We start from the raw sequence: 25,285 nt of genomic DNA, 5'->3' as shown, positions 1-25,285 counted from the left end.
TTATAATAGGAATCCGCTATAGAACAAGCGCGCCTGCTCTTAAAGGGAATGTGAGATGACGCTCTGATTGGTTTATTTCACGTTACGCCCAAACCACACCTATGAATAATGAAGCTACTTCAGACTAACCCATTTTAGATTTGCGTCGGGCGCAAGAGTCATTTATCCCGCCGGTATAATAGCAACAGCGCCCAAGACCCGCCCACAAAGTTACTTGCGTTTTGCGCTTGATACTTGCGTTTCAGATCGTTAAAATAGGGCCCAGTGACTCTTGCAATGGTCCTTGATCCAAGGTTTAGGAAACTGGGGCTTTTTCACCTGATGAAGTCATACATGTTCAAACTAAAGTGCAAACAATGGCACTTGAAGAGAGAAGGAAGATGGATGTGCGGCAGCATGGCAGTTGCAGTGTTACCTCAACCGATACTACAACTACTGAATCAACACCTCTAGCCACTCTACTTGACTCACTCCTTGGTTCTGATGGTGAAGAAGAGAATAGAGCAGGCGAAGCTGAGGATGTCCACACCCAAGTGAGGAACGAAGTCCTCACATACTTTGGAGAAAATAGCCTTGCCAAGGAAGAAAACCCATTACTGTGGTGGAAGGCTAACAATGACAGATATCCCATGTTGGCCAGGCTAGCCAAGTCTTACCTATGCATCCCTGCCACCTCAACACCATCTGAGTGGCTGTTTTCTGCAGCAGGAAACATAGCCTCCAAGAAAAGAGCGAGCCTGAGCCAGGAGCATGTGGTCATGCTCAAATTTTTACATTGCAATGCAAAGTGTCTGAACAAAGCGAGTGAGAGAGGGTGAGTACGTGTGTGTGTGTGTGTGTCTGAGTGTGAGAGTTTGTGAGTGTGTGCGTTTGTGAGTGTGAGAGTTTGTGAGTGTGTGTGTCTGTGAGTGTGAGAGTTTGTGAGTGTGTGACAAACAAATCCTGTTAAGTTTTCTGATTTGTATTTTTCTTTATTTTTTATAAATTATTTATTGTTCTGACTGCTCAGGTCCCTTTAAACAAAAATATACATCTTTTTGTGCACTTTATTTAAAAAAAAGCCTATATATTTGGCAGATGTAAAGCATACATGTGTATGTTTTTTGTGTTAGTCCATTTTTTTATTATTATTATTACTTTTAACAGCTCAGGGATGTTCAAGGAGCAACCTGTTTGTGCACTTTCTGAAGATGTTTTGCACTGTGAATTTGCACTGTCAGTTCTGTTTTTGAATAAAAGGGTTGGAAATTAATGCTTTTTTTGTTGTTGTTGTTGTTTTTTTTGTCCAATTTATCGATTAATTGAAAAAATAATCGACAGATTAAACGATTATTAAAATAATCGTTAGTTGCAGCCCTAGCAAGCTGCGCACCTGATAGGCCATAGAGATAGCCTGAACGATCCAGTTACTGATGGTCTGTTTGGATGCGGGAAGCCCCTTCTTGGGCAACCCGAAGCACACCAGCAACTGGTCTGACTTCCGCCATGAATAAGACATAATTCTTGAGAGCTCTGACAAGGCAGAGCAAATGAAATCTTTCTTCAGCCGCCGTCACGTGAGGTGAGGGATGAAAAGCCTGCAGAACCGTAGGCCGTGCCACATTAGATGGCACTTTAGGCACACAGCCTGGTCTGGGATGCAAGATAGCCTTAATATCGCCTGGAGCAAACTCCTGGCACCCGAAACATTTAGAAAGGGTCTGAAGATCTCCTACTCTCCTGAGAGAAGTAATGGCTAATAAAAAAGCTACCTTGAGGGAAAGGTTCTTGGCCTCATCCGACTCCGGAGGTTCGAAGGGGGCCTCAACCAGCCCTTCGAGAATCACTGCCAAGTCCAATGTGGGAACTCTGGTTTGAGTCGCAGGTCTCATCCTCCAAGCCCCACGGAGGAAACGTATGACCAGCTGATGTCTTCCCAAAGGGTCATCACCCAGAAGAGTGTGGAAAGCCGTAATGGCAGCCACTTATACCTTGAGTGTGGATGGGGTAAGACCAGCAGAGAAGTGATCCTGGAGGAACTCCAGCACTGAAGCCACCGAGCAGTTGGGTCCACCTCACGCTCTCTACACCAAATGGTGAAGCATTCCATTTTAGGTCGTACAATTTCCTCGTGGAGGGAGCTCTAGAGCTGAGTATGGTCTCAATTACTCCTACTGACAGGCCAGCGTCTCGGTACTGCCCCCTCAGGGGCCAGACCCACAGTTTCCATAACTCTGGCCGAGGGTGAAATATTGAACCCTCTGCCTGCAATAGCAGGCCCCTCCTGATGGAGATATCCTATGAAGGGCCCTCTAGGAGTGATATTACATCTCTTATGAATGCCAAGGAAATGTTTCAAAATGACTTGGAATATGGTTCACAGTAGGTATGGGCCACTTTTATGATACTTCTATGATGCTTTTGTGTCCTTCTTGTAGCAATTCTAAAAGTTTCCTTTTAGTCCTGCAGGTTTGGAATGACATGAGGGTGAGTAGTAATGACAGAATTGTAATTTTTGGGTGAGCTTTTAAGGACAACAGAACACACCAGAATGAGCATTCATGGTGCCTGCAGCTTAGATTTCTCTTCGTCTTCATGTTGCTGGAGACACATGAGGTTCCCTTTCTTGCCCTGCTTCTGCTTGGACTGCTGTACCTGAAGATAGCATTTTTGTTTTAAATGTCAGTGATGGATTAGCTGGCTGGTCAGGGGTCACTGGTGGCCATGTAGTTTGTAATAGCTTGAGTTGCGTGATTACCGGTGCTGATGAGCCGACTGAAAGATGGTTATGCCAGGAATCAATGAGCCTGTTAATACTGTTTTGGCTCAAAGTGCCTTTTAAGAGATCCGGCTAATCGCAGCAGGCATTTTAATTGAGCAAGATATTAACGCCGGTGTAACTCAGACGGTGCTCTGACAAAAATATTCATTCAAAGGCAGGAAACCCTGCTGGTCTGTCCGTGACTCTGGCCAGAAAGTGAGATTTATCTTATGCCTGAAGTTTTCTAAAGGGTTAGTCTTAGTTCAGTTCTCCACTTGGAGTAGATACACCCATACCGGTGTGAAGACTCCGACTTCCAGCCAGATGGAACTGGATAAATAATCTGAATGTTCTGATCCAATCTGACTTCTGACCTGTAATGCTACCTGAATCATAATCATACACTGTTCGTTCGTTGGCCAGAGGAGAACTGGCCCCCGACTGAGCCTGGTTTCTCCCAAGGTTTTTTCTCCATTCTGTCACCTAATGGAGTTTTGTTTCCTTGCCACTGTTTCCTTGGCTTTTGGCTTGCTTAGTTGGGGACATTTAATATTCAACAATATTACTGATCTGCCTTACTTAAGGTGGACGATGACGCAATATCCTTCTAGAAACAAACTTTGTTGTATTATTTTCATGTTATCACTGTGAAGCTGCTTTGATACAATCTGTATTGTAAAAAAACACTATATAAATAAAGGTGACCTTGACTTGACTAGATCTGGATGCAGTGTCTGTATAGAGGTAGGCGTTCTTCTAACATCAACTCCTAATATAAACAAAATTATATTGTTTTGGTTTTTTACTCATTCTCCTTCCCACAATCACACAGAGACTTCTTAGTCAGATTATCTTGCTTATTACATTAGATAGTGATTGTTTTTCCCCATCACATTATAGTATACCTTATTCAAAATTCTGTATGTAAGATTTTGGTGTTTGTCAGAAGGACAGCTCAGGCTACCTGAAGCTTCCATTCCTTTGAGAAATTGTTTCCTGTTTCCAAACTGCAGCAGTGACATCTAGTGGTCAAGTGGAGAACCTCACATGTGCAGGGCTGCGTTCTGAGATTAAAACTCAACACTCATCAATAGGGGGTCCCTGGCTCCACTCCATCTCTATCCATCAAGGTTGAAGACCTCTGCTTTAGTAAAACATTCATTTAGATCAATCTCTAACATTACTACATTATTAATTACTGTGCTCATTCAGATAGTTCAAAATTTCATGAAAAATTCTTCACAGACCCCCTGCAGCGCCATAATGGACTTCCAGGGGTTGAAAACCCTAGATCTATATTACTGTACAAGCCTGCTGCTATGGATTATATTAAGAGGCATCTAAAATTGTCCCTCTCTGTCTTAAGAGATTTACTTCAGATTTCATTATGAAAAAGACACAGCAGTAGCTATTGATTCATGAGTCACTGAAGTTAAACTTGACCTATGATAACATGCATTTTGTTGAAGTGAACTTTTATTATTGGATTATTAATTCTTTATTTATTTTTATACTTTTTTATAGTCACAGGTTTTATGAAATATTGTATTTAAAAAAAAAAAACTATTATTACATAGAGAAAGGTACTGGGCTGAGGTCTCGTGGCCTGTAATGGTTAAAAACTTGTCATTGATGCTCAACAAGCTCAATCTTATTATTCCTTAAACGATAAAACCCAAACCACTCTTGCGAGACCACACACAGGATCTCATTTCCGAAGACTTCAATAAGAACATAGTGAAGCTTCTGGTGTTAAAACAGTGATTTTCTGTTTGGCGTCTGCTTGGCGCTCACGCTGGGAGCTCAGGTCCAATTCCAGTTGGTGAGTGCAGGCCCAGTTAATAAACCTCATGTCTGCTCCCTGTGGAAATCAACCAGAACCTGACCTACATCAATGACTCTGTTTCCTCTCCCTACACACAATGTTTTATTCATGAGAACCTTCGCTAGATATATTCTCTGCTTTATATATTCCTTTTTTCCTCTGAGAGAAACAAGTCGTTCTTGTCGGTATGTCGACGCCCGGACCCAATCACTTCTCATATCCCGCTGGACTGATCCCAGAACTGTAGTTTCATGTCCTGCTGTATGAAGTGAGGTCAAAGAACAGTGATTTCACTAATAAAAACTGTATTGCAAGGTGCTCCCAGGTTACATAAAGAATTGTTTTTACACAGCAGATTAGAGCTCCTTTTAACTTGCTTTCAAGCTTTTCTCCCTGGAGAAATATGTTTTGCCTTTTTTTTTCAGTTCGGCAGGTATATAGCCATGTGAATTGTTTATCAGAGCAGCCAGTATCCTCAACTTTTTAAGACATGGATTTGTTTATTCTTGGACTTAATCTAGACTGTTTCATATACGGCCAGAAACCTGAAACCTTAAGAACCCATTTCCACCTGGTTGTAACATCTCAGATGATCTGATCACAGTCAGGCAGCACTAAATAAACTGAAAACATCTTGTCACAATCAACCACATTGGAAGGTAGTTGATGTGTGCTGATGTTTGTTTGTGTATATAAATATTTTTTCTTTTTCTTTCTAGATCTACATTCCTTGCAGAACTGCTTTGATTCTGGCAAATGAGGACATTGATTTCAGACATTGAGGAGTGTGCAAGTGAATGGAGCTGGATCTTGCATCATATCCCAGAATCCTGTGCAACCATCTGCATATATTCACTTGCAAACACTGTTATTGTCCCATGGTTTTACCCCTCATTTAAAGATATAGTTCCGGTATGTCTTTCTTTTGTTCCGTGGAGTACAAAAGCAGTTATGAAACAAAATGCCCAAGCTGCTCTTCTCCATGCAATGAAAGTTGGTTGTTCTCTGATCCCCATCCACTTTAATTACATTTCATGGACATTTTGCAGTGTCATTTTTGTTCCACAGAATAATAATTAGTCGGATTTGGAACAATATAAGGGTGACCAAATGGTGACAGAATTTCATAATTCTGTTTTCATAATCTAGACTACATATTTCTGATGATATTTAAAATGATCTGAAGGTTATTGTAATTTTAGAGTAGGGGTGTCTAAGAGGTTCTAGAGTTTCACTGTCCTGGAGAGTTGAGCTCCAACTTTCCTCAAGACACCATGCTTGTGAGTTTCTAGTATGCCTTGTAAGACCTTGACCTTGATGTGTTTATTTAGGGTTGGAGCTGAACTCTGCAGGACATGTGGCCCTTCAGGAGCAGGATTGGACACCCATGTTTTAGAGGTTTATGCATTACAAAAGCACAAAGAGATTTTAATGTGCTGTTGTGAACATTCATTCTAGAGGCATTCTGATTGGATATTGCTTGTGTTATGACATCAGCAAGGTCATTTTGCTCGCTCTCTCTCTCCATGTCTCTATTCATCCTGCTTTTCCTCTTTCTCCCCATAACCTTATCCTGTCTTCACTTAGCCTTAAATGCCTCCAATCCACGATTCTGATTTAGTGGGCCATTAAAAAGTTTTACAGCACCAGGTGACATCATGGGCCAGTCAGATGTGGTAGCGAATATGAATCTCCTGGGCCTCACAGAAATCTCGTGTCCTCTCCAGGGAAGAATTCCCTTGTAACCAATCCCTTAAGTGTGAGGTCTCAGCAGCTGTTCTGACACAACAGGAGACAAAATTCCCACCTAATTACTCTAATTAACATTTTTTCCCTTAATGCATTTAATTAAATTGCTTCAGTTTAATCTGTTGCAGCACTTTAATTTTGCCAGAGCTCTCAGCCCAAGCGTTTAAACACTAATAAGACATTATATCAATATTTAAGACATTCTTGTCCTTATAGTGGAGTTTATTGCTTCCACAAACAGGCAGGGTGGTCAAATAAACATTAAAAAACAACTGTGTGAGTGCACTAAAGGCCTGTTCACACCAAGGAAAATAACTATAAAGATAACGATATAGATTTAGTTCTAAAAATATTTCTCAATATTAAAGAATAGCAGAGTTCACACCACAGCTATATGACTTTAACGGCACATAGAAACATAACCATTGGAATCACTTTCAGAACGATTTTATCCAGCTGATGAACGATAAAAACATTGACAGCCAATCAAAATCCACCCTGCTGTAACGAGCTCGAGCATTTAAAGCGGCAGACAAGCACGCACTAAACAGAATGATATTGTGCGCTGATGTGGACACAAATATAGTTATCTTTTTAGTTATCGTTCTTGGTGTGAATGGGCCTTAAGTTTTGTGGGGGTCATGTTGTATGCTTTGTAATGTTTATTAGGTTTCATTTTCTGTTATAATATATGTTCAGCTTTTCCTTAAAAAATAAAGTAATTTTTTATGTGCATCAGGCATTTTTCATTGTAACGCTAAAAACCCTTGCAAAAACAGTGTGGAATGACACCGAATCATTCACTGAACCGATTCAAACATTAATTAATTTAGGAGTTAAAGTGACTCTGAAGTCCTTCTCTCCATCTTGATCACTCAGTTATAGGCCTAACATTACGACATTTAGTCCCTCGCAATTCCTATAAATTGAACGCCCTAACTCAACTCAACTCAAACTTTATTTCTAAAGCACTTTCAATACCGCCAAAGGCTAATCATATCAATTACCGTTATGTGTCCGACGTAGAGAGCATTTTATAAAGCATGTTCCCATTCTGATGCATCGACTTGTAGACGAGCATGTATAATTCGCTCGTTCACTTCTGAATCCGTTTCTGGTTCTAACAGATATGACTGAATTAATCCATTATTTCTACTTGCCATCGTGTAGCGTTTACTACACTAAAGTTGACCGCAGTGGATCAGGGAGTCCGAGCTGGTGTGATTGAGTGGAGGCGGGGACGAATATGCATATTCATGTATACTAAATGAAGCAAGCAATTTTAAAGTGATCACCCAAAAATAAAATGTTGTTGCTATTTCAAAAATGAAATGTTACTCATGTTGTTCCAAACCTGTAAGACTTTCGTTCATCTTCGAAACACAAATTAAGCTCTTTTTAATGAAATCTGAGAGCATTCTGTCCATTCATAGACAACTATGCAAAGTTCATAAAGAGATCGTAAACCTAATCCATATGAATTGAGCGGTTAAGTCCAAATTTTCTGAAGAGACACGATTGCTTTATATGATTGCATCCCGACCATGTCCATCGTCATGTGGAGCAATTAACCATCTCGTGCATTGTGTGTAAGGGCACAAAACACACTCAAACGTCGCTTTCAGACTCACGAACATGTGTCCACTGTGTGTCAATGCTGGTGAAAATTTTGGAGAGAGGTCTGAGAGTGGCTGTGGCTAACCAACAAGACCCATGTCTGTCCAGAGCTGCCACGAAATCTATACTGACCATCATACGCAAGTTACTACGAGATGGGCGGATGTGATGGAAGCCGAATCCCCGGATATGCCTCCTCTGTTTAAAGGCCTTCTTGCAAAGGAAGAAGGACCGGGTGACGAGGACACAGAGGGCGATGCCAACTCTGACCTTCTCAACTAAGACATGGATGAAGAGGAAGACAACTCTCCCTGGTCTGTCCAACAGTCTAGACCCCCTAGCAGGACTGACTCAGCCTGTCAGGCAGAAACTGGGCCTAGCTTGGCCCATGGCACAAGATGCAGAAGGAGCAGAAAGGGACCTTTACGATGGAAAAAGACTGCCGCCTGCTTAACCCATAGAGAGACAACTCCTGCCCGCCATGCCTGCTTGCATGAAAGAGATGTCTCGCCATTGGTGTAGCCCCTTTGAGAGCAATCTCCCGGTCAAGGGATATTCTAAGCTGGAGATTTAAGGGATGGGAGAGCTGGAGTTGGCCGGATCACCAGTGGTAGAGTCTTCAGTGGCCTATCTCCATACAAGTGAGCGCTCTATTTCTGCCTCCTCCTAGATTTTGCTGCCGAGCAAGATGGAACGTCTGACTGTCTCCGTCTATCAGAAGATGTATAAATATGTGTCGCAGTCAGTGTGTTCGCTGCTGCACTTGCACAAATGTTCCCCTGCACTTCTCTCTCCTCCTACAAAAAAGAAGGAGGGGTTCCAACCCTGTGGTTCTAAGTTCGGTAAGTCGCAAAACCTGCTTTCTGGAATACGATCAACATAGCTTCTGGTTAACCTGGGTTATCTGTTTCAAGTTATCAGCTTTCCAGATGCTTTCCAGATGAAGCGCTCTTTAACAGACATCTTGCCGACATATGTGTGCTATCAGTACAAGTGAGATTTCAGTGTTATTTTGAACAATGGACTAGAAAAAAATCCCCAGATTATATTTCAGAAATCTGGTCACCTTAGTTGTGCCTTTAAAAAGCCTCTACGGATGTTTTTTGAGTTTACTATCCCAAATATAGATTTACTGTCGGCACAAAAAATAATTGTTCCAGTGCCATTGTCTCTTAGCTCATGATCACCGGCTGACTCACAGCGTGTTTTAGTGGATTCTTTGTTCTCTCGCTGACGTGCTGAAGACCCCCTCCTCAAAGAGCTGTGCAGGTGCCTCAGACAGATTTATTGTTGCAATTATCCACGAAAATGCTCCTGGAGGTAAAACCACACAATATTTCCAGTTCTGAGTACTGTGCCTAACTGGTTGATGTAATATTTTGTGAGTATTAGTGTATACTGTCTGAATGGCATATCATTCGAGCGTGAATTTCACAAAAACAGTGCATTATGAAAAAGACAATAAGTAAACAGCACCCCCTAGAGTGAACTACAAAAAATACATCACAATAGGGGAAATAACACTGATGGTGAGGTCTGACTGCCCAGAAAAAAAAAATTTCTTATGAAATGGATTTAATAGGCAAATTCTTAGGAGTCTATGATTGGATCATTATTGCCGTGATACAAGATCTTGACCAGAAAATGATGCACCTCTTGATGGAAATAGATGTTGTGATGGCATTTCCATTAAGAGGTGTATCAAGGTCTAGAAATGATTCTTCATGCGCCCTCCCAAACATTCTTTCACAATTTGAGCTTGATGAATCTTGGCTTCGTCATCTTGGAATATGGCCATGATGTGTCTTCCTACACGGTTGTTTAAGAAATGAAAAGCTACACACTCCATCAATTAAAATAATTGTTGCCAAACATATTTTTGAATGGGCAGTGTAGATTGAAAAGATTGTTTGTTCGGTTGTCACTCTAGAGATTCAATTTTGTTGGCTGACACAAAATAACGCTTCATGTCGCATTGATTAATGTGAGCTATGTAATTAAGACTCAAAAGAGTGTGGTAGACCTTAAAGGAATATTCCAGGTTAACAAGTTACTTCAAAATATTAAGACAGATATGCATTTACAGTGTTAGTCTATGAGGCAGACAGATAATCAGACCTTCATATTTTAATGAAATTGCTTGCAATCCCAATAACATTGTTGTGTTCAACTGCTTGATTACAAAAACATAATATTTTTAACAAATCATAAAGGGTCAAATCAACTTATTCCATTTCCATAAATATAGTCAAGTTACACTAACTGAACTAAGAGGACAGATTATAATAGCCTATTTAAAGTAAAAGATAGGTCAGGCACATCACAAATGGAAAAATGTAGACAATAAGAAGGTCTCTTGCTCACGACACGTACAGTCAAATTTAGAACTAATACGAGTCATGAGGGACAGAGCTTAAACATAATGGCATTTTAGCCATTAGTCAGATGGTGAATGACTTTTTTGTTATATACTGTAGGTACTGAAAATCCACACACTAACATACAGGCACTGTCATTAAGGCACACACTGTAAGACATACAATGAAACACTGTATAAAGAGCAGCACACTTCACCAATGTACAATAAAACTAATTTAAGGTACTGAAATCACTTTCAGATATTATGGGCAAAATGAATGCAACATCATGCATTTAATGTATGATAAAATGATACAAAATTAATAATTGTATTTTGTAGAACTTCATTTACTGTAAAATAATACTAAGGACTTTTTCACAATTTATCTGCTGATTTTGGCATGAAATATATGAAATTATGAGAGTTACACTCTTACTAGTTCTACAATCCTGTTAGTTTCAAATTTGCAAAAAGAAAGAAAGAAAAAATTTATAATAAATCATGCAAGGTTTGGGAAATGTCAAATGTGTCCATCCGTGGTCCAATTCTGTTGAAATCAAGACCTTTCTAATGAGTTTGCAGGCACGGATTCCATGTCCGCCTCTGTAATTGACTTTATTGAGCTCTAGTGGCAGGTACAGGTACTATAAAGAACTCTCATTACTATAAGAGTACAATATGTGTGCGTGTTTACTAGAGCTTATATAACAGATTCAGCAATTTGAGGAGAGCAATGGGTAAACACAGACAAGAAAAGAGCAGTGTGTTCAGTTTGTTTTAGGAAATTTTAAAGACTTCAGTTTTAAACCACACTCATATCAGACTGTTTCAGAATCAGCTCTACCTTTTAAAACCAAACTGAACAAAGTCTGTTCACACAGGGAGAAATCATATCATCCAAAATCAGATCTCCTGCTGTAATTTTTACATATGCCGCAAAGGTTAGAAGATATTACAGTTATTTCTCATGTCCATTGATGTTCTCAGGAACCTTTACAGCTCGTTTGGACTCTAGAATCTGAACCCAGACACAAAGCAGGTGAGTAAAGAGGTATAGCATAACGTTAACACAGAGGTATGTGTTTGCGTTTGCGGACACTCACCTGGAAAGTTGGACTAAAGGCAATGAGAGTTTGCATGTTGGTGCTGTAATAGCCCAAAACATAATCCCCTGCCAGCAGGGGGAGCTCATTTTTAATATGGACCTTAAACAGGAAGTGCAACACTCATGTTAGACCGATCATGCAGTTTTAAAGGCAGGGTAGGCAGGATTTTTCTAAAAAACTTTTTCCCAAATTTGTTTCAACTGTCTTTATATACCAATACATAATTAAAATGTAAGTACTTTGAAAAAGAGAGTATAAAAATCGAGTGTCTCTAGTCCTCTCAGGGCTGCAATAAACACAGCTACTTATTTCCATACGGAACAAATGAAATGATTGGCTGGGGGACTGTCACTCTCCCTCGCTACAATGGCTACCACCCCTGCTGCTACAGGAGCTGCCCACATGCGCGCACCCGTTTGACTCGAGGAGGGGAAGAGGCACGGAAGCTAAGAAGAATCACAATTATGGCAGAGAAAGAGCAGTCAAAATTCCCAGTACCTGCATATACAGTCAGCGAAGGCAAACAAGGCAAAAAAAGGAACTAGTAAGGTAGAAAGGTAGGCTAATTGTCTCCGGAGTGTAACGTTAGTCCTCATCAGAGCCAACAGTGCTTTCATCGTGGAAGCTCTTACATGCAAAACACCGTATATGTTATGAATCTTACACGAAATTCACCTTCATCACAGTGTAACTGATGGTAATGGGAAAACGTGTATCAATGCAACCTGTTTTTAGCTTTGCCTTATGTTACTAGCTCGTTACCGAATCAAACTCAATCTATTTTATACTTTACCAGTATCGATATGCTAGCTTGATAGTGAGTACTAACAGCCATGTTAGTTGTTTATATTCATAATGATGAGTTAGGTATTTTATTACATGTGATTCTGACATGATGTCACTACATGTACTGCGGTCCTCCAGCTGAGCGGCCGGTCGGCATCGCGCGTTCGTGTGTTTTGGGGGCGTGGCTTTGGAAGGAGCCCAGAAGGGAGGGGGTGGGAGTGAATGGAATAAGTAGCTGTGTTTATTGCAGTCCTGAGAGGACTAGAGACACTTGATTTTTATACTCTCTTTTTCAGAGTACTTACATTTTAATTATGTATTGGTATATAAAGACAGTTTAAACAAATTTGGGAAAACGTTTTTTAGAAAAATCCTGCCTACCCTGCCTTTAAACAACGGTTTCAAAATTTGTATTTTAAGTGTGACTGTAAAAGTAATAAAAATGCATTATTTGTCATTATTTTATAACTTACAAACAGTCATCAGCTACACTTTTCAGGAATACTGTTCCATCATTAATGAATAACTACACATGAACAAATGAGTAACGCGCTATTAGCATTCTAGTAACTACTATTAACTAACAAGAAACTTTGATTAACCAATTAGTAAGTAATAGCGCTCAGTTAGTTGAATGTGGTAGTTCACTATTAGCTAATAAGTAACTACTATGTTTTTCATACCTCCCAGAGAACTACTAAGAACTACTATATACAGGTTAATAATTAATGTGAATAATGCACTATGTATAATTCATTCTAAAGTGAAGGTCATGACTCATGTTTCCTTCAGAAGGAATCATTAATTATTTGGATCAGTATTCTAAAGTGAAAAACATGTTAACTCTCTAGTAATGACTGAAGTCATTGTAAGCTTTTGAGTTTTTTGTAAGGTTTTGGATAGTAATGAGTCAAGGGTAACTACATCCTTCTAAAGGAATTACTAATTATTTGGATCAGTATTCTAAAGTGAAAAGCATGATAACTCCCTTGTAATTACTGAAGTCAATGTAAGGTTTTGGATGGTAATTCCTTCTGATGGGTTTGGTAACACTTGAGTCATTACTATCTAAAACCTTACAAAAAACCTCTAAAGCTTACAATGTCTTCAGTCAATATTAAGGAGTTATGCTTTTCACTTAAAAATACTGATCCAAATAACTAGTAATTTGGTAATACTTGAGTCATTACTAGTGGGTTATCATGAACTTCACTTTAAAATGAATGATACATTATGCATTATTTATTTTAATTATGAACCTGTATATTGTAGTTCTCTGGGAGGTATGAAACATACAACATTCAACTGAGCGATATTACTTACTAATTCATTAATCAGAGTTTCTTGTTAGTTAATAGTAGTTACTAGAATGTTAATAGCGTGTTGCTCACTTGTTTCTGTAGTTATTCATTAATGACGGAACAGTATTCCAAAGTGTTACCAGAACTTTGTCTGCCATACCGTCACAACTTCACCATTGGCAGCCACTTCATCATCTTTGACCCAGGCGAAGGTGGAGTAATCAGAGGCACTTTTGAAGCCAATCTGCATGCAAAGATATAAATCACCTCTAGTTAGTGACCCGCTTTGTGATAAAGATCTCCTTTTTGTCTCTTTCTGTGTTTTTGTTCATCCATCAACCTATTTTTTCTCTCTCTCTCTCTCTCTCTCTCTCTCTCTCTCTCTCTCTTTCTCTCCCTCTCACCTTGTACAGTCCGATCCAGTCCCAGGTTGATGATTCAAAGTTTTCCAGGATAGTGTAGGTGAATATGGCATCTTCATCTGCACTCCAGTGTCCGTCCACTGTCAGTGTGACTAGAGGCGTCTCCACCTTTTTCCTCATCTGCATGATGAGATCAAAGAGAGATACATTATATTTTTGGACTAAATGTCATGTGCACTGAAAAGAAGATATTATTATTATTTATGATTACTATAAGATTGTTTACTTCAATTTGATTCATAGTGAAGCCCATTGTCATCGTATTGATAAAATATTCAGGAAATACATAATTCATACCTCCAGATTGAAGGTCCCAATGACGGGTTTGTGGTCACTGACCCCGTATGAGACATCAGAGGTGTACATGTCCTGCATCACCTTAACAGGATACTCATCATCGTCAACTGATGATGTTGTCGAACTATTCTCATCCTCTGTCTCTACAGCTTTGGGTTTTATCCTCCACAAGATACGATCCGTCCAGGCAGGCTTCCGCTTTTTACCACTAATCATTGACCCATGCAAAAGAGAGAGAGAGAGAGAGAGAGAGAGAGAGGGAATGTAAATATAATACTATTATAAAAAAAAAATAAAAAAAAAATGATATTAATGTAAATGCAGAGTGAGGTTGTAGTCTTGGAGAACTTAACTTTATTATAGTCAAAAATCCAGTATAAACGTAATATTGTGAAATATTATTAGAAATTAAAATACTTGTTTATATTTAAAAATGTATATTTTATACACATATACACTATTTTATTCCTGTGATGGCAAAGCTGAATTTTCAGCAGCCATTACTCCAATCATAAGTGTCACACGATCCTTCAGAAATTATTCTAATATGCTGATTTTGTGCTCAAGAAACATGTATTATTATTGTCATTGTTGAAGCGGCTGGGATATAGTGTGTCTTTGCAGTGTGCTGCGGTTGTGTACATGCAGACATGTGACTGATATGCTGTGATCTAATTCTACAATATGAAACATGCAAATGCGTCAAACACCAGCATATCAGAGTGAAACATGCGTTCTACACAGTGATTGAGGAGCCTATATGACAAGTACAAAAAACTGTTCTCCAAGACAGCTTTTAGAAGACCAAATGACACACTGACATGGATATGTGGTCATGTGTTAAATCAAATGAGATGAGTCTGTAGGAAGGGCTGGGTGGACATTGAACGGATAGAGTCGTTGGTGTATATATGATTTCCTACATTTCACTTCTTTCACACCTTGACTAGTAATCTTGAAAAAAATTAAAAGGTTTGATATACAAACTACCTCTGCTTCCATTACAGACACAGCCAAACATAAATTCCCACACATATTTCACTATCCATATTACAATTTAGCCAACAGATGAGAGCTTAAATGAGGGTAATATCTGTGCTGAAAAAGTAGACACATGAAAAAAAAGTAAACACCATAAAACACCAATCACATTACATTTGCATGGACATGAAATGCTTACTGAAACATGAGGGGAGAGTATGTGAGGAATGAATGTTAAGTAAGAGAAGTGCAGTGTTTTACGGGGATGTGATGTGAGAGGAATTCTGGGTAATAGGTTAAGGTAGACATAGGGGGCATGCAACAAACACAAATTTTGCTTATCAAATCTTACGTAAAGCCAAACCATGTCTTCGGTACTCTGTGTGGAGAAAGAATGATCATGATTTTCTTCTAAGATAACATATTAGACTCTCAGGAATTGGAGATCTGACACTGTTTCTACTTTCTACTTTCTACATGCATTGGAAATAGTGTGTTTGTATTATGTTAATGATGTGTAGTGTGTAAGTGATACCTTGTATCGTAAGTCTCAGAGAAACGGTCAAATTTATATGTGGGTTTAAAGCGCAATGGTCCCTCTTCAAACTCCTGAAGGATAGGTTCTTTCTTCTTCATCATGGTCAACTAAGAGACAGAATAGAATAGAATAGAATAATTCTAAGAATAATAACAGTTTCTAACACTTGTCTCTTGTTTTCAATACAATTCGACATTAGCAAGTTGCTAAGTTAGTGACGTGATACTAAGCACATATATTTATAACCAGCATTTCCCTTGACTTAGTCTGCCAAATTCAAAGCTGTGGGTTCTGTAATTGCCTTTTCTGTGGCTGTGATTCACACAGAATATGTTTTCGCGTCTCAAAAACTTGAGGCAGAGCAGTGAAAAAAACAACGCACGACATGATGCTACGTAAATGCAACAGTCAAACACTTCTGTGTAGTGTATGTTAACATAAAAAACAATTAAATGAAATTCAAAACTGTTTAGGACAGCATTTAACATCTGGAGTGAGTCTATGCTGTCTAAAAATGCTGTCTATGTAGGCAGCTCACTGGGTTTTGGTATAGAGCCGTGGACTTCAGAAAAGTGTGTATTTGCATGTATTTATCTTTGATTGTGTGTGTTTGCCTGACCTGATCTTTGTCCCACAGCAGGTTAAAACGGCCATTGTTGATCGAGGAACGGAGAAAGTGCATCCCATGATCAGCGATACGGAAGTTCAGATCACCAAACCAGAAGACCACCCTGGGAGAAGAAACAACAGCAATATGAGAACCACGTTGTATTTTCATATGCATGAACATGAGCAACTTTAATCCAAATTAGCACTGACTTGTGGTCTAGCACATTCGGTGTGTTGTACATATCGAAATCTTGCATGTCCAGTATATATTCAAACTCATCCATGCGTTGCAGGGCGTAGTTCATATGAGCCGCCAGATGACAGTTCAGAAAACACAGCATGTGACCGTAAAATGAGAAACGCACAGAAACACCACCCTTATTTCCCTGCAAGAATCAACAATACTATATTAGTCAAGCTATATATTATTACAACAGACTCCCTGTTCATACTTGCATATTCATACCTTTAAAAGGATAGGTTTAGGTGATTTAAAAAAAAATTGTACACAATATATATATATTATATATACATACTACCTTTCAACAGTTTTTAACATTGTTAATAATAAGATCAAATAAATGGTGAGCATTAGAGCTTCTTTCAAAAACACACAAAACATTTTTTTCCCGACCTCAAACTTTTGATATATCAGTTTTGAAGAAAAATCATAGGAATCAGTAGGAAATCAGTGTATGACAGAAAGTGTCTGTGAAATGTCAGGATGTAAAGGCTGTACTGTACCCAGTATCCAAACAGGCCAGTGCGGGTGTATGTACTTTGGATGTCTCTGATGAAAGGCAGATGGGCCTGCTTTGCAAACAATATCAGCAGCAAACCCTGCATCCTCACTGAAGTCACCTGAGGACAGCAAAAAGTTAAAGCTCTTTTCATATGTCAGAGCTTCAATGCACTTCTCAACACAAAGGTCACACGCGGCTTCGACCTCCACAAAACCGAGGAAACGTATTTAAGCTTAGAATGGAGTGAATGAAGTCCTTGATACATTGCAGAGAGAAAATAAGGAGATTGGTACTGGAAATTCCTGGGATGTTTTTGGTGAAGTGGAATTCAGTTTTCAAAATCAGAGCTAATTAGTCATTGAAGGCAGAATGGGACGGGCTCACATCAAATCTGTGCTTACGTTACACAAATATGCTAGCGTGAAACAATGCCTCTAGTGTGTTCATGGCCTGCAGAGAACAATGGAGCTTAACAAGCTTAATGAGGAGACGGCTCATCCTGATTCTGTATTTCTGATATTGTAACAGTTGCAACTGCATATAAACATATGCAAGGACACTCAAACACTTCTCTGTCTTCCACACTCTCTAAACTGAGCTTGCAATGCTAAGACACACACACAGTTATTTATTTATGCTGTACCTTGATATATCCCATTGGTGCCAAAGTATCCATAAAGAGGAGGCTCCATGAATCCTCAGCAATGAGATCAGAGACATACCGCACTGGAGTGGCTTTCACTTCCTGTAGACTGAAACACAAACACATCTGCTTATATTATGTCACATCATCACTGTATATATGATGTGATAGATTACATAGAAACTGTAATCTGTAATATATACATATTGTAAGTCGCTTTGGATAAATGCATCTGCCTAGTGATTAAATAGAATGGAATGTAAATATGATATATGTATCATGTGACACTAAGTAAAGACTGGAGTAGTGGCTGCTGAAAATTCAGCTCTGCCATCACAGGAATAAATTACATTTTAAAATAGAAAGCAGTTATTAAAACATCAAATATGTCACAATCTTTTTTATCAAATAAATGCAGCCTTGGTGAGCATAAGAGACTTGCCAACGCATATTTTTGAATGGTAGTGTATATATCAGTTAGACAACCTTTTTTTGTATAATTGTGATCATGTGATTCACATGACAGTAACTCACCCAATCACATAGAGGTCAGTGGCCGGCTGAGAGTCAAGCTGCAGTAATGTCCTCACATCAGCTGGTGGCTCTGCTGTGCTAACATTCCACGTGACCATGTGCAGCCTGAACAATAGAAGAAGATAGGAACTGAAAAGGGCTGTGTTTAAGTCCAATTTTTTATGTCCTTCCCTCGGTCTCGTTCACTTGGATGTACATCATTGCTTACGTTGCACGAGTGCCTAATACTGGCAGAACCCTTGCAATGGCTTTAAATGGAACACCCTAAACCCTTGATCACTTGGAATCCACAATGGAGCTGATTTATTATTTACAGGGTTTTTTCCCCCTTTTGAACGCAGCATTCTATAGGCCTGTATGTATGCTTGGCCTGTTAGAGAAAATATAAAAAAAATTGTACAAGTGAAAATTATAACAATACAATAAACTATAACAATCAGCTTAAGGAAGCCACAAGTATTATGCGGTTAAATGTCAAAATAACTCCAATATCATACACTAGAGTTGTGTAGACTGAGTTTAAGCGCGATCTGCTGTGACGTCACAATCATGTCGCATTGTGGTCTATGGATCTGCCTGAAGTGTACGTATCTCGCTCCCTCAGTCAAAATTAAGGGATCGAGGTGCTTAGGGAAGCTTAGGTAAGTTTGCTAATGTATGTCTAAAAGTGAAATTAAACATAGCCTAGGAATGAACTAATGAATGAAATCAACCCTGAATTGCATATCTGAGAAGGATCAAATATATAAGATAAACATTCAGAGAACTTGCTGGCAAACAACCTACAAATGACAAAATCCACCTTCTATCCCTCCAACAGAAGTCTATCTAAAACTCATTTTCAGATATGAACTCTAAAAGTCAGTGACTCAATACACCTGAACGACTCTCTGTTGGTGTATCGTCCACATAGGTGAAAGGCTTCGTCCAGTGTACGGGACACTTCCTCGTTTGCCTCATCATCTGAGCTGAGATCCTCCAAGCAAGTGAGCAACTGAGCGAGCCGCTGGCGAAGAATCAGCCGTGCTGAAGTAGACTGAGATGCCATGGAGGACATACTGTCAGTGCGCACACGTGGGAAGTCAAATGTGTCCGACATCTTTTTGCTATTCTTCCAATACAACTGATAGTCTGAGGCCTGGTTTATGCAAACCAAGAGTTCATCTGAAGTGAGTTGATTTATTCTTTGATTCTCTATCCTACTGGTTGTTTTTTGTTAGCTTTAGATGTCCAAGAAACTCCATATATCCAAGAGCTGGTTTAGGCTTAGCTGATGCAGAATCCACATTCTGTAGTTCCAAGGCTTAAATTTTCTAATTTCTTCTCAGAAACAGTTCTCATTCTCAAATCATTCTCCTTTTTCCCCAGAAAGCCTCAGAAATCCTTCAGAAATCAAGTAGTTAGCGGATGCAGTAAATGAAACCCTTTTTGCTAAATGTTCTCATTGCATCCTGTTGCCTGAATGAACGAGTGTGAGTAAAAGCATGCGTTTTGGAGAGTGTTTGGGATTAGGAACTGTAATCTGGAGCAGCGGAGAGCCACGTGAATGAGGCCAGGAATACGAAATGCAAAAATCACTAGCAAGCCCGATCTCCAAATCACTGTGTGTATTGTTGCAAGTCTTGAGCGACGCAAGTGAATGTCGACAGCTGCTAATCCGGTTTATTTAAGTATTGGCCTCAACGCTGTGAATATTTCTTGGAGCCTACAAGAGAAAAACTAAGATAACTAATTTTCCCAAAGATATGGGGCAAGGGTTGAAAATGTGAGAACATAAAGACAAACTCTGGTATCAAACTAGTAGTTTTAAGTCAATTCTAGAGGAGTGAGATTTTACTTCCTTGGAGTTTAATTTGAACTCTATTGGAGTTGAATGAACCTTCTTGCCTATTAACAAATTCCCCTACAATGTGAGAGATTGCATTCCATAATATCTGATAAACGCAGTTATCACACTGCTTTTAAAATGTGGTTATCTCTTTAGTTTATTTACTTTTTCTGACTCATAGTATTGGTGTTCATGTTGAAAAAGTATATATATTATAAATTACATATTTATAAATTAATAGCAAATAAATATTGTACTAATAAAACATATTTTGAAGTCTGTTCAGTATTCAGTTGCCAACATAAACCTTTTCCCATTTGTGCTCATCTGAACACCTTATGTTTTTCCCTGCTTAAATCAGGGAATTTTTACTAAGCACCAAATTAGTACAAACCAACAATAAAATTCTCAAATGCAGGCAAACTAGCTTTCCACCTTGTTGCTCTATAATGCATGCAGTCACATGCAAATTCTTAGGGGCAAGGAAGCATTCAGCAGAGAGAGAGAGAGAGAGCAGGCACATAAGGACAAAGCAACTGGTCTTGTGACAAATTGTGAAACATTTGAACGAAACACCAACATTCATAATTTGGTTCCATGCAAGAAACAGTCAGTAATGATGGACATTAAATCTACATTTACCAAACTTTACTCTTTGAACTCCTTTCACTTCTTGTCCGTCTCTCTGCCTCATTTCTTTCATCTCATTCTTGTTTATTCTGAAGTGAAGACCCAGCAAACACAGAACGTTGGTGCAACGTACCCAACCTTCTAACAACGTTTTAACAACATAGCCAAAAGGTTGCTATAATTACGTTGTGTGGTGAAGGTTGTTATAGCGTTGTCACAATGTTGACATTAAACCACCGTTCAGGGCCATTGCTTAAGGTTGTGCCTAGGGTGTCTGGACAACCACTGGACAACATATGTACTCGTCACTGCCCTGAAGCGCGAAAATCAGCCTTTTGAATTTCAACTGATCGCTGGGCCGTCTCATTCTTCATCGAGCAAGGATACGTGAGAATTGCGTTTAATTTACTTCAGCTAAATAAGATACGTAATTATTCAAACACAACCTACAACTTCCTTATCTGATGTGACATTTTTTTTTAACATCATCTGGTCAGGTATGACAAATATTTAACTTTATGCCAAAAGTATGAAGCCAAAATGACTTTAATGATGAGTAATGGGCCTTTCACACAGGACGCGGTGCTGCGCTATAAAACCCATTTGTTGCTGCGTCGACCAAAGCGCAAGCGCAGCGGTGCGCATCATTGGCGTGCTCACGCGCACGCCGCGGTCAAAGTTCAAAATAGTTCAACTTTTGCCGCTGCGCTCTGTGACGATTACCAGCGCGGCCAATAGAATCGGGGGATCCAAACAAGCACGGAAATCAAAATGGATGAACGGTTAGTAGTGTGTATATATATAATTTGTTTTTTAGTTTCAGGTTTAATGTTTGAATAAATGTTTTATTCTAAAAAAGAGCTGACTTCATGATTCTTGTTTTGATTCAGATATTAAAGTATATAAAATCGCGTTGTATCTGAAGGGCAACGCTGAACCCAGCGGCAAGCGCCACGCATACCGCGTCCTGTAAGCGACGCGTAGCCTACTTGCACGTCAAGTCTTACAATCCTACGTTGTTACAATGTTGCGAGCACGTAGACAGCGACGTTGCCATAGTAGTAGAAATGCAACGTGCCACAGACGTTGCCACAATGTAAATGTGTTTGCTGGGGAGGGGTTAATTTTATTGATCAAGGACGGTGTTACCTGAAAGCCTGATGTCCACCTCTGGATCCAATATTTTGTGCGCTCATAATCAGATCTGTGCACACACACACACACACAAATATAAACACGCATGCATAATTCAAACATTAATCTAATCTAAAAGAGTTAATCCTGTCTTATTCAAGCTGAAAAGCTTTTTAAAATGATGAAATAAAAATCTGGAGGTTAACTGATTGGATCAGCGTGATGCTCATATTCCCCATTAAAAAAAACAAATGCAGTTCATAAATACACATTTTCTATGATGACTATATTTTTATAAATAAAATAAAAATAACGTATTTTGTTATTTGTGTGGGTTCTTTCTTAAAGGAAAAAATCCTTTAAAAAAGGCTGAAGAACTTGAGAAAATAATTGTCTTTTGTTGCGTCCAAGCAAAACGGATTTTCAAAGAAACAAAAATATGTTGATCATATGTGTGATATGAAAACCAATGATAAAGCGATAAATAATGACATTTATATGTTTTCAATCCAAATCATAACGGAAAGCGCTGTAGCGAACGTACTGTTGCTATGGTTACCTCAAGCTAAAATGACTTGTGTTCGCGATTTATTGTGCTGTAGCCTTACCTAACTAACCGTTAGGTGTAGACTAGGCCTAATATTACTTTTATGATAATAAAAAGGATTTTATTATTATTATTATGATTAGCATTCTTAATAATAATTGAATGGTTATTGTAATGGCATAAACGTCGTTTTTCAACAACAAAAAAAAACATGTTAAGCGTAACAAATTCTTACAGACTAGCCTAATTTAATTTCTCCCTTTTGTTTATTTGACCCCTTTTATCTATTCTTTGTAACAACGAATTTTGCTGTTTGTCATAACCTACAGCTTGTCACTATGAAAAAGTGGGATAGGCTAGATTCAAACAGCACTCGAATAAACTTCAAATATTTGGGATATTTAAGTTATATTAAAATATTACGACAACTAAACAGCTCCACTAAAGTATACCGTCACGAAATCAAAATTAATCAAAGTCCTCACTGAGTAACTCTAAAGAATAAGCCAAAGAAAATCGCAGTCATCCTCGCGCACAGAAAAACAACAACAACAAAAATACCTTTTGGTCTTGTGCAGATTCTGCGGGTGTCTTGAATGTTCTAACGTTATTCCGTGCTTTCCTGCAGGTGCTATAGGATTCAGTGTGAGAGTTTGGGGTTTGTGTTTACACCCCTTCCTCACTAACTCACAGAAACCTCTTAAAGCCACAGTACTTATTGTTTCATCATATAAAAAGCCTAAAAGGTTTAGCTAAGTTATGAAAGACTCGACTGTGCGTTATATATCGCAATCCTTTTGATTAGGTGAAAACAGAGGGTTCTCTGTTGACTAGCCTACAACATAAATGTAAAATCTTTGCCCTTTCTATTATCTGCATGAACAGTTAGTCTAATATCATGAGTTATTGTTGTTATCACAGAGGCCTTTAAAAGAGTTACAGCGATATTAACATAAAAAATAAACCATTTATAATTCATGAACTTCCTTTTAGACTCTATACCATGATGGTTTATACAGCCACAATGATTTAAGTAAGGGATAAATGAGTTTTATACACTCTCTTTATCTGTAAAGAAAGAATTATCTTGACTATAAAGACTTCTTTGTCATAAACATGACAGCCGTTGAGTCAGCTTTCAAAGCTGATCTAAATGAGGACTTATAGGGACCAGAAATTGCTTTCTTTGATGATCTCAAAGCTGAACTAATCGATTTACCTTATTGTTTTTTACCGGTATTGAGTACTATTAATCAGTTCATAAACAATTACACATGTCATATAACTGTAACTGTGAAAATGCAATCCAAATATCGGTATATAGAGTATGAATCAGTATAAACAATTAAACATGTCACATATAACTACTGTGAAAATGCAATCCAAGTGTCTGAATCAAACACATTCCTATTTCTGAAGGCCTCATAAGCAGGGGTTAGTTTAATCTGGCTTCATCTGTTTAAATCCTGATTAGGCTGAATGAAGTTTCACTGAATGAAGGGAGGGTTTTCAGTGACCCCCATCCTTGTTTATGTATGTGTTTGTCCTGAGTGGGGTCATTGAATAGGTTACATAACTAGATATGTTTACTATGGAAATTATGAAGAAATTGGTTTTATTTGCATGAGGACAATACATGAAGGGGGAAAATGTTGCAAGCCAGACTCAAACTCATGTCACCTATATGAGCAACCACAGCTCAGAACGTGCACTAACCACGAGGGTAACAGCTGGAAAAAACAAATGATAATTCTGTGAAGTATTCTTAAAACTGAAAAACATGTAAACCAGTGAAACACTACTTTTTAAAAGTTTATTTATTTTTTCACATCTCCAATGTAGTTTTATTGGAAGATAAGATGACAAAAGGCACAAATTCACAGTAAAATAAATAAAAACATAAAAATAAATAACATGACAGGGTGAGGTGAAAGAAAACAAATTCATAATTTTTTTTTTTTTTTGTATTTCTAGAATCATTGGGTTTTAATTTCGACAACAAATTGTGAAATCTAACAATAACATATCTATGAGAAAGTCCTGTTTATCACAATCTGCCTCACATAATGGTAACAACTGTTGATGAACAGTTCATGTGGATAGTTCCCTTTTATAAGCCACCTGTCATTCAAACACCAACTTGGACTGATCAAGTTTCAATCGAGTCTCTTGAGAGAAGAATGGCAACCAAAACCCCCCAAAAAGGGCCTTTTCTCAAGCACAAAGGTCATACATGTGGCTTCGTTCACAGTGTAAGCTTTGAAAGCAATTTGAAAGTGGGAGATTTCTACAGCTCACAGCAAAAATACAACAACAATCAATGAATGAAAACATATTTAGACACCATCCTGCCAAAGAGTAGCGGCGAGGGGCGGAGCCAGCGACAGTGATGGGCGGGGTTATCTGAAGATTCTGTTATAAATTGTTCAAATCACTTTTAATCTAGTTTATAATTCCCTACACCAGCATAAAATGCAACAATTTGTTCAAATTTATCTTAAAAAAAGAGAACACAGTAACTTCACCCAGATAACATCCAGCCATTACTAAACTGCTAGCTCTGCTTGATGGAAGGCTGTAGCCTGGCAGGATAGTCTGAACTATATTTATAGTTATATATATTTTATGTGTTCATCTACATTTATTTATATACTATATACAATTTAATACATACATCCATACATCACTTTGATTAGACTCAGGACCAACACAGTTCTGGTGTATCGGTGGTTGTATTATGACGGTAAATGTTTACCTGCATTCACTTCCTAAGAATTCGACATAATTCTATGGGTTTAATTCTGTCAGAGTGAATTTAGGTGTGACGATCTTACATCATGGGTCCTGAGCATTGGCTGAAAGAAACACAAGGGTGTAAACCTTTTGTTTTAGTTAC

At 38.6% G+C, this 25,285-nt stretch overlaps 2 protein-coding genes across 4 annotated transcripts in view; one reads left to right on the top strand and one right to left on the bottom strand.

The window, feature by feature from the left end:
• The window catches only part of gbe1a (glucan (1,4-alpha-), branching enzyme 1a), a 140,865-nt gene extending 135,198 nt beyond the window's left edge, over positions 1-5,667 (top strand). The window contains exon 16 of the mRNA XM_079861623.1: positions 5,285-5,667. Coding sequence (XP_079717749.1) covers positions 5,285-5,347 — 63 coding nt within the window. The 3' untranslated portion in view covers positions 5,348-5,667. The remainder of the gene's footprint in view (positions 1-5,284) is intronic.
• A 4,235-nt stretch (positions 5,668-9,902) lies between these two features.
• inpp5kb (inositol polyphosphate-5-phosphatase Kb) lies at positions 9,903-23,192 on the bottom strand. Of its 3 annotated transcripts, XM_079862036.1 has the most exons (14): positions 22,951-23,036; positions 21,858-21,912; positions 18,251-18,355; positions 17,717-17,825; positions 17,075-17,191; positions 16,541-16,716; positions 16,341-16,452; positions 15,719-15,828; positions 15,536-15,562; positions 14,203-14,410; positions 13,888-14,025; positions 13,644-13,727; positions 11,394-11,495; positions 10,014-11,308 (listed from the first exon to the last, which is right to left on the bottom strand). In XM_079862036.1, the coding sequence occupies exons 2-14, from the start codon at positions 21,902-21,904 to the stop codon at positions 11,249-11,251; spliced, it is 1,395 nt and encodes a 464-aa protein (XP_079718162.1). In that variant the 5' UTR covers positions 21,905-21,912; positions 22,951-23,036; the 3' UTR covers positions 10,014-11,248. The 3 variants fall into 3 exon arrangements, with proteins under 3 accessions (XP_079718161.1, XP_079718163.1, XP_079718162.1); XM_079862037.1 differs by lacking the exon at positions 15,536-15,562 and having other exon boundaries at positions 9,951-11,308; positions 22,951-23,192; XM_079862035.1 differs by lacking the exons at positions 15,536-15,562; positions 21,858-21,912; positions 22,951-23,036 and adding an exon at positions 19,129-19,894 and having other exon boundaries at positions 9,903-11,308.
• Between the last annotated feature and the right edge of the window lie 2,093 nt (positions 23,193-25,285).

Source organism: Squalius cephalus (genome assembly GCF_949319135.1).
Source record: "Squalius cephalus genome assembly, chromosome: 24".
Classification (NCBI taxonomy): Eukaryota; Metazoa; Chordata; class Actinopteri; order Cypriniformes; family Leuciscidae; genus Squalius; species Squalius cephalus.
The sequence above is the reverse complement of the archived record's forward strand: the minus strand, read 5'-3'. Positions and strand labels throughout refer to the sequence as shown.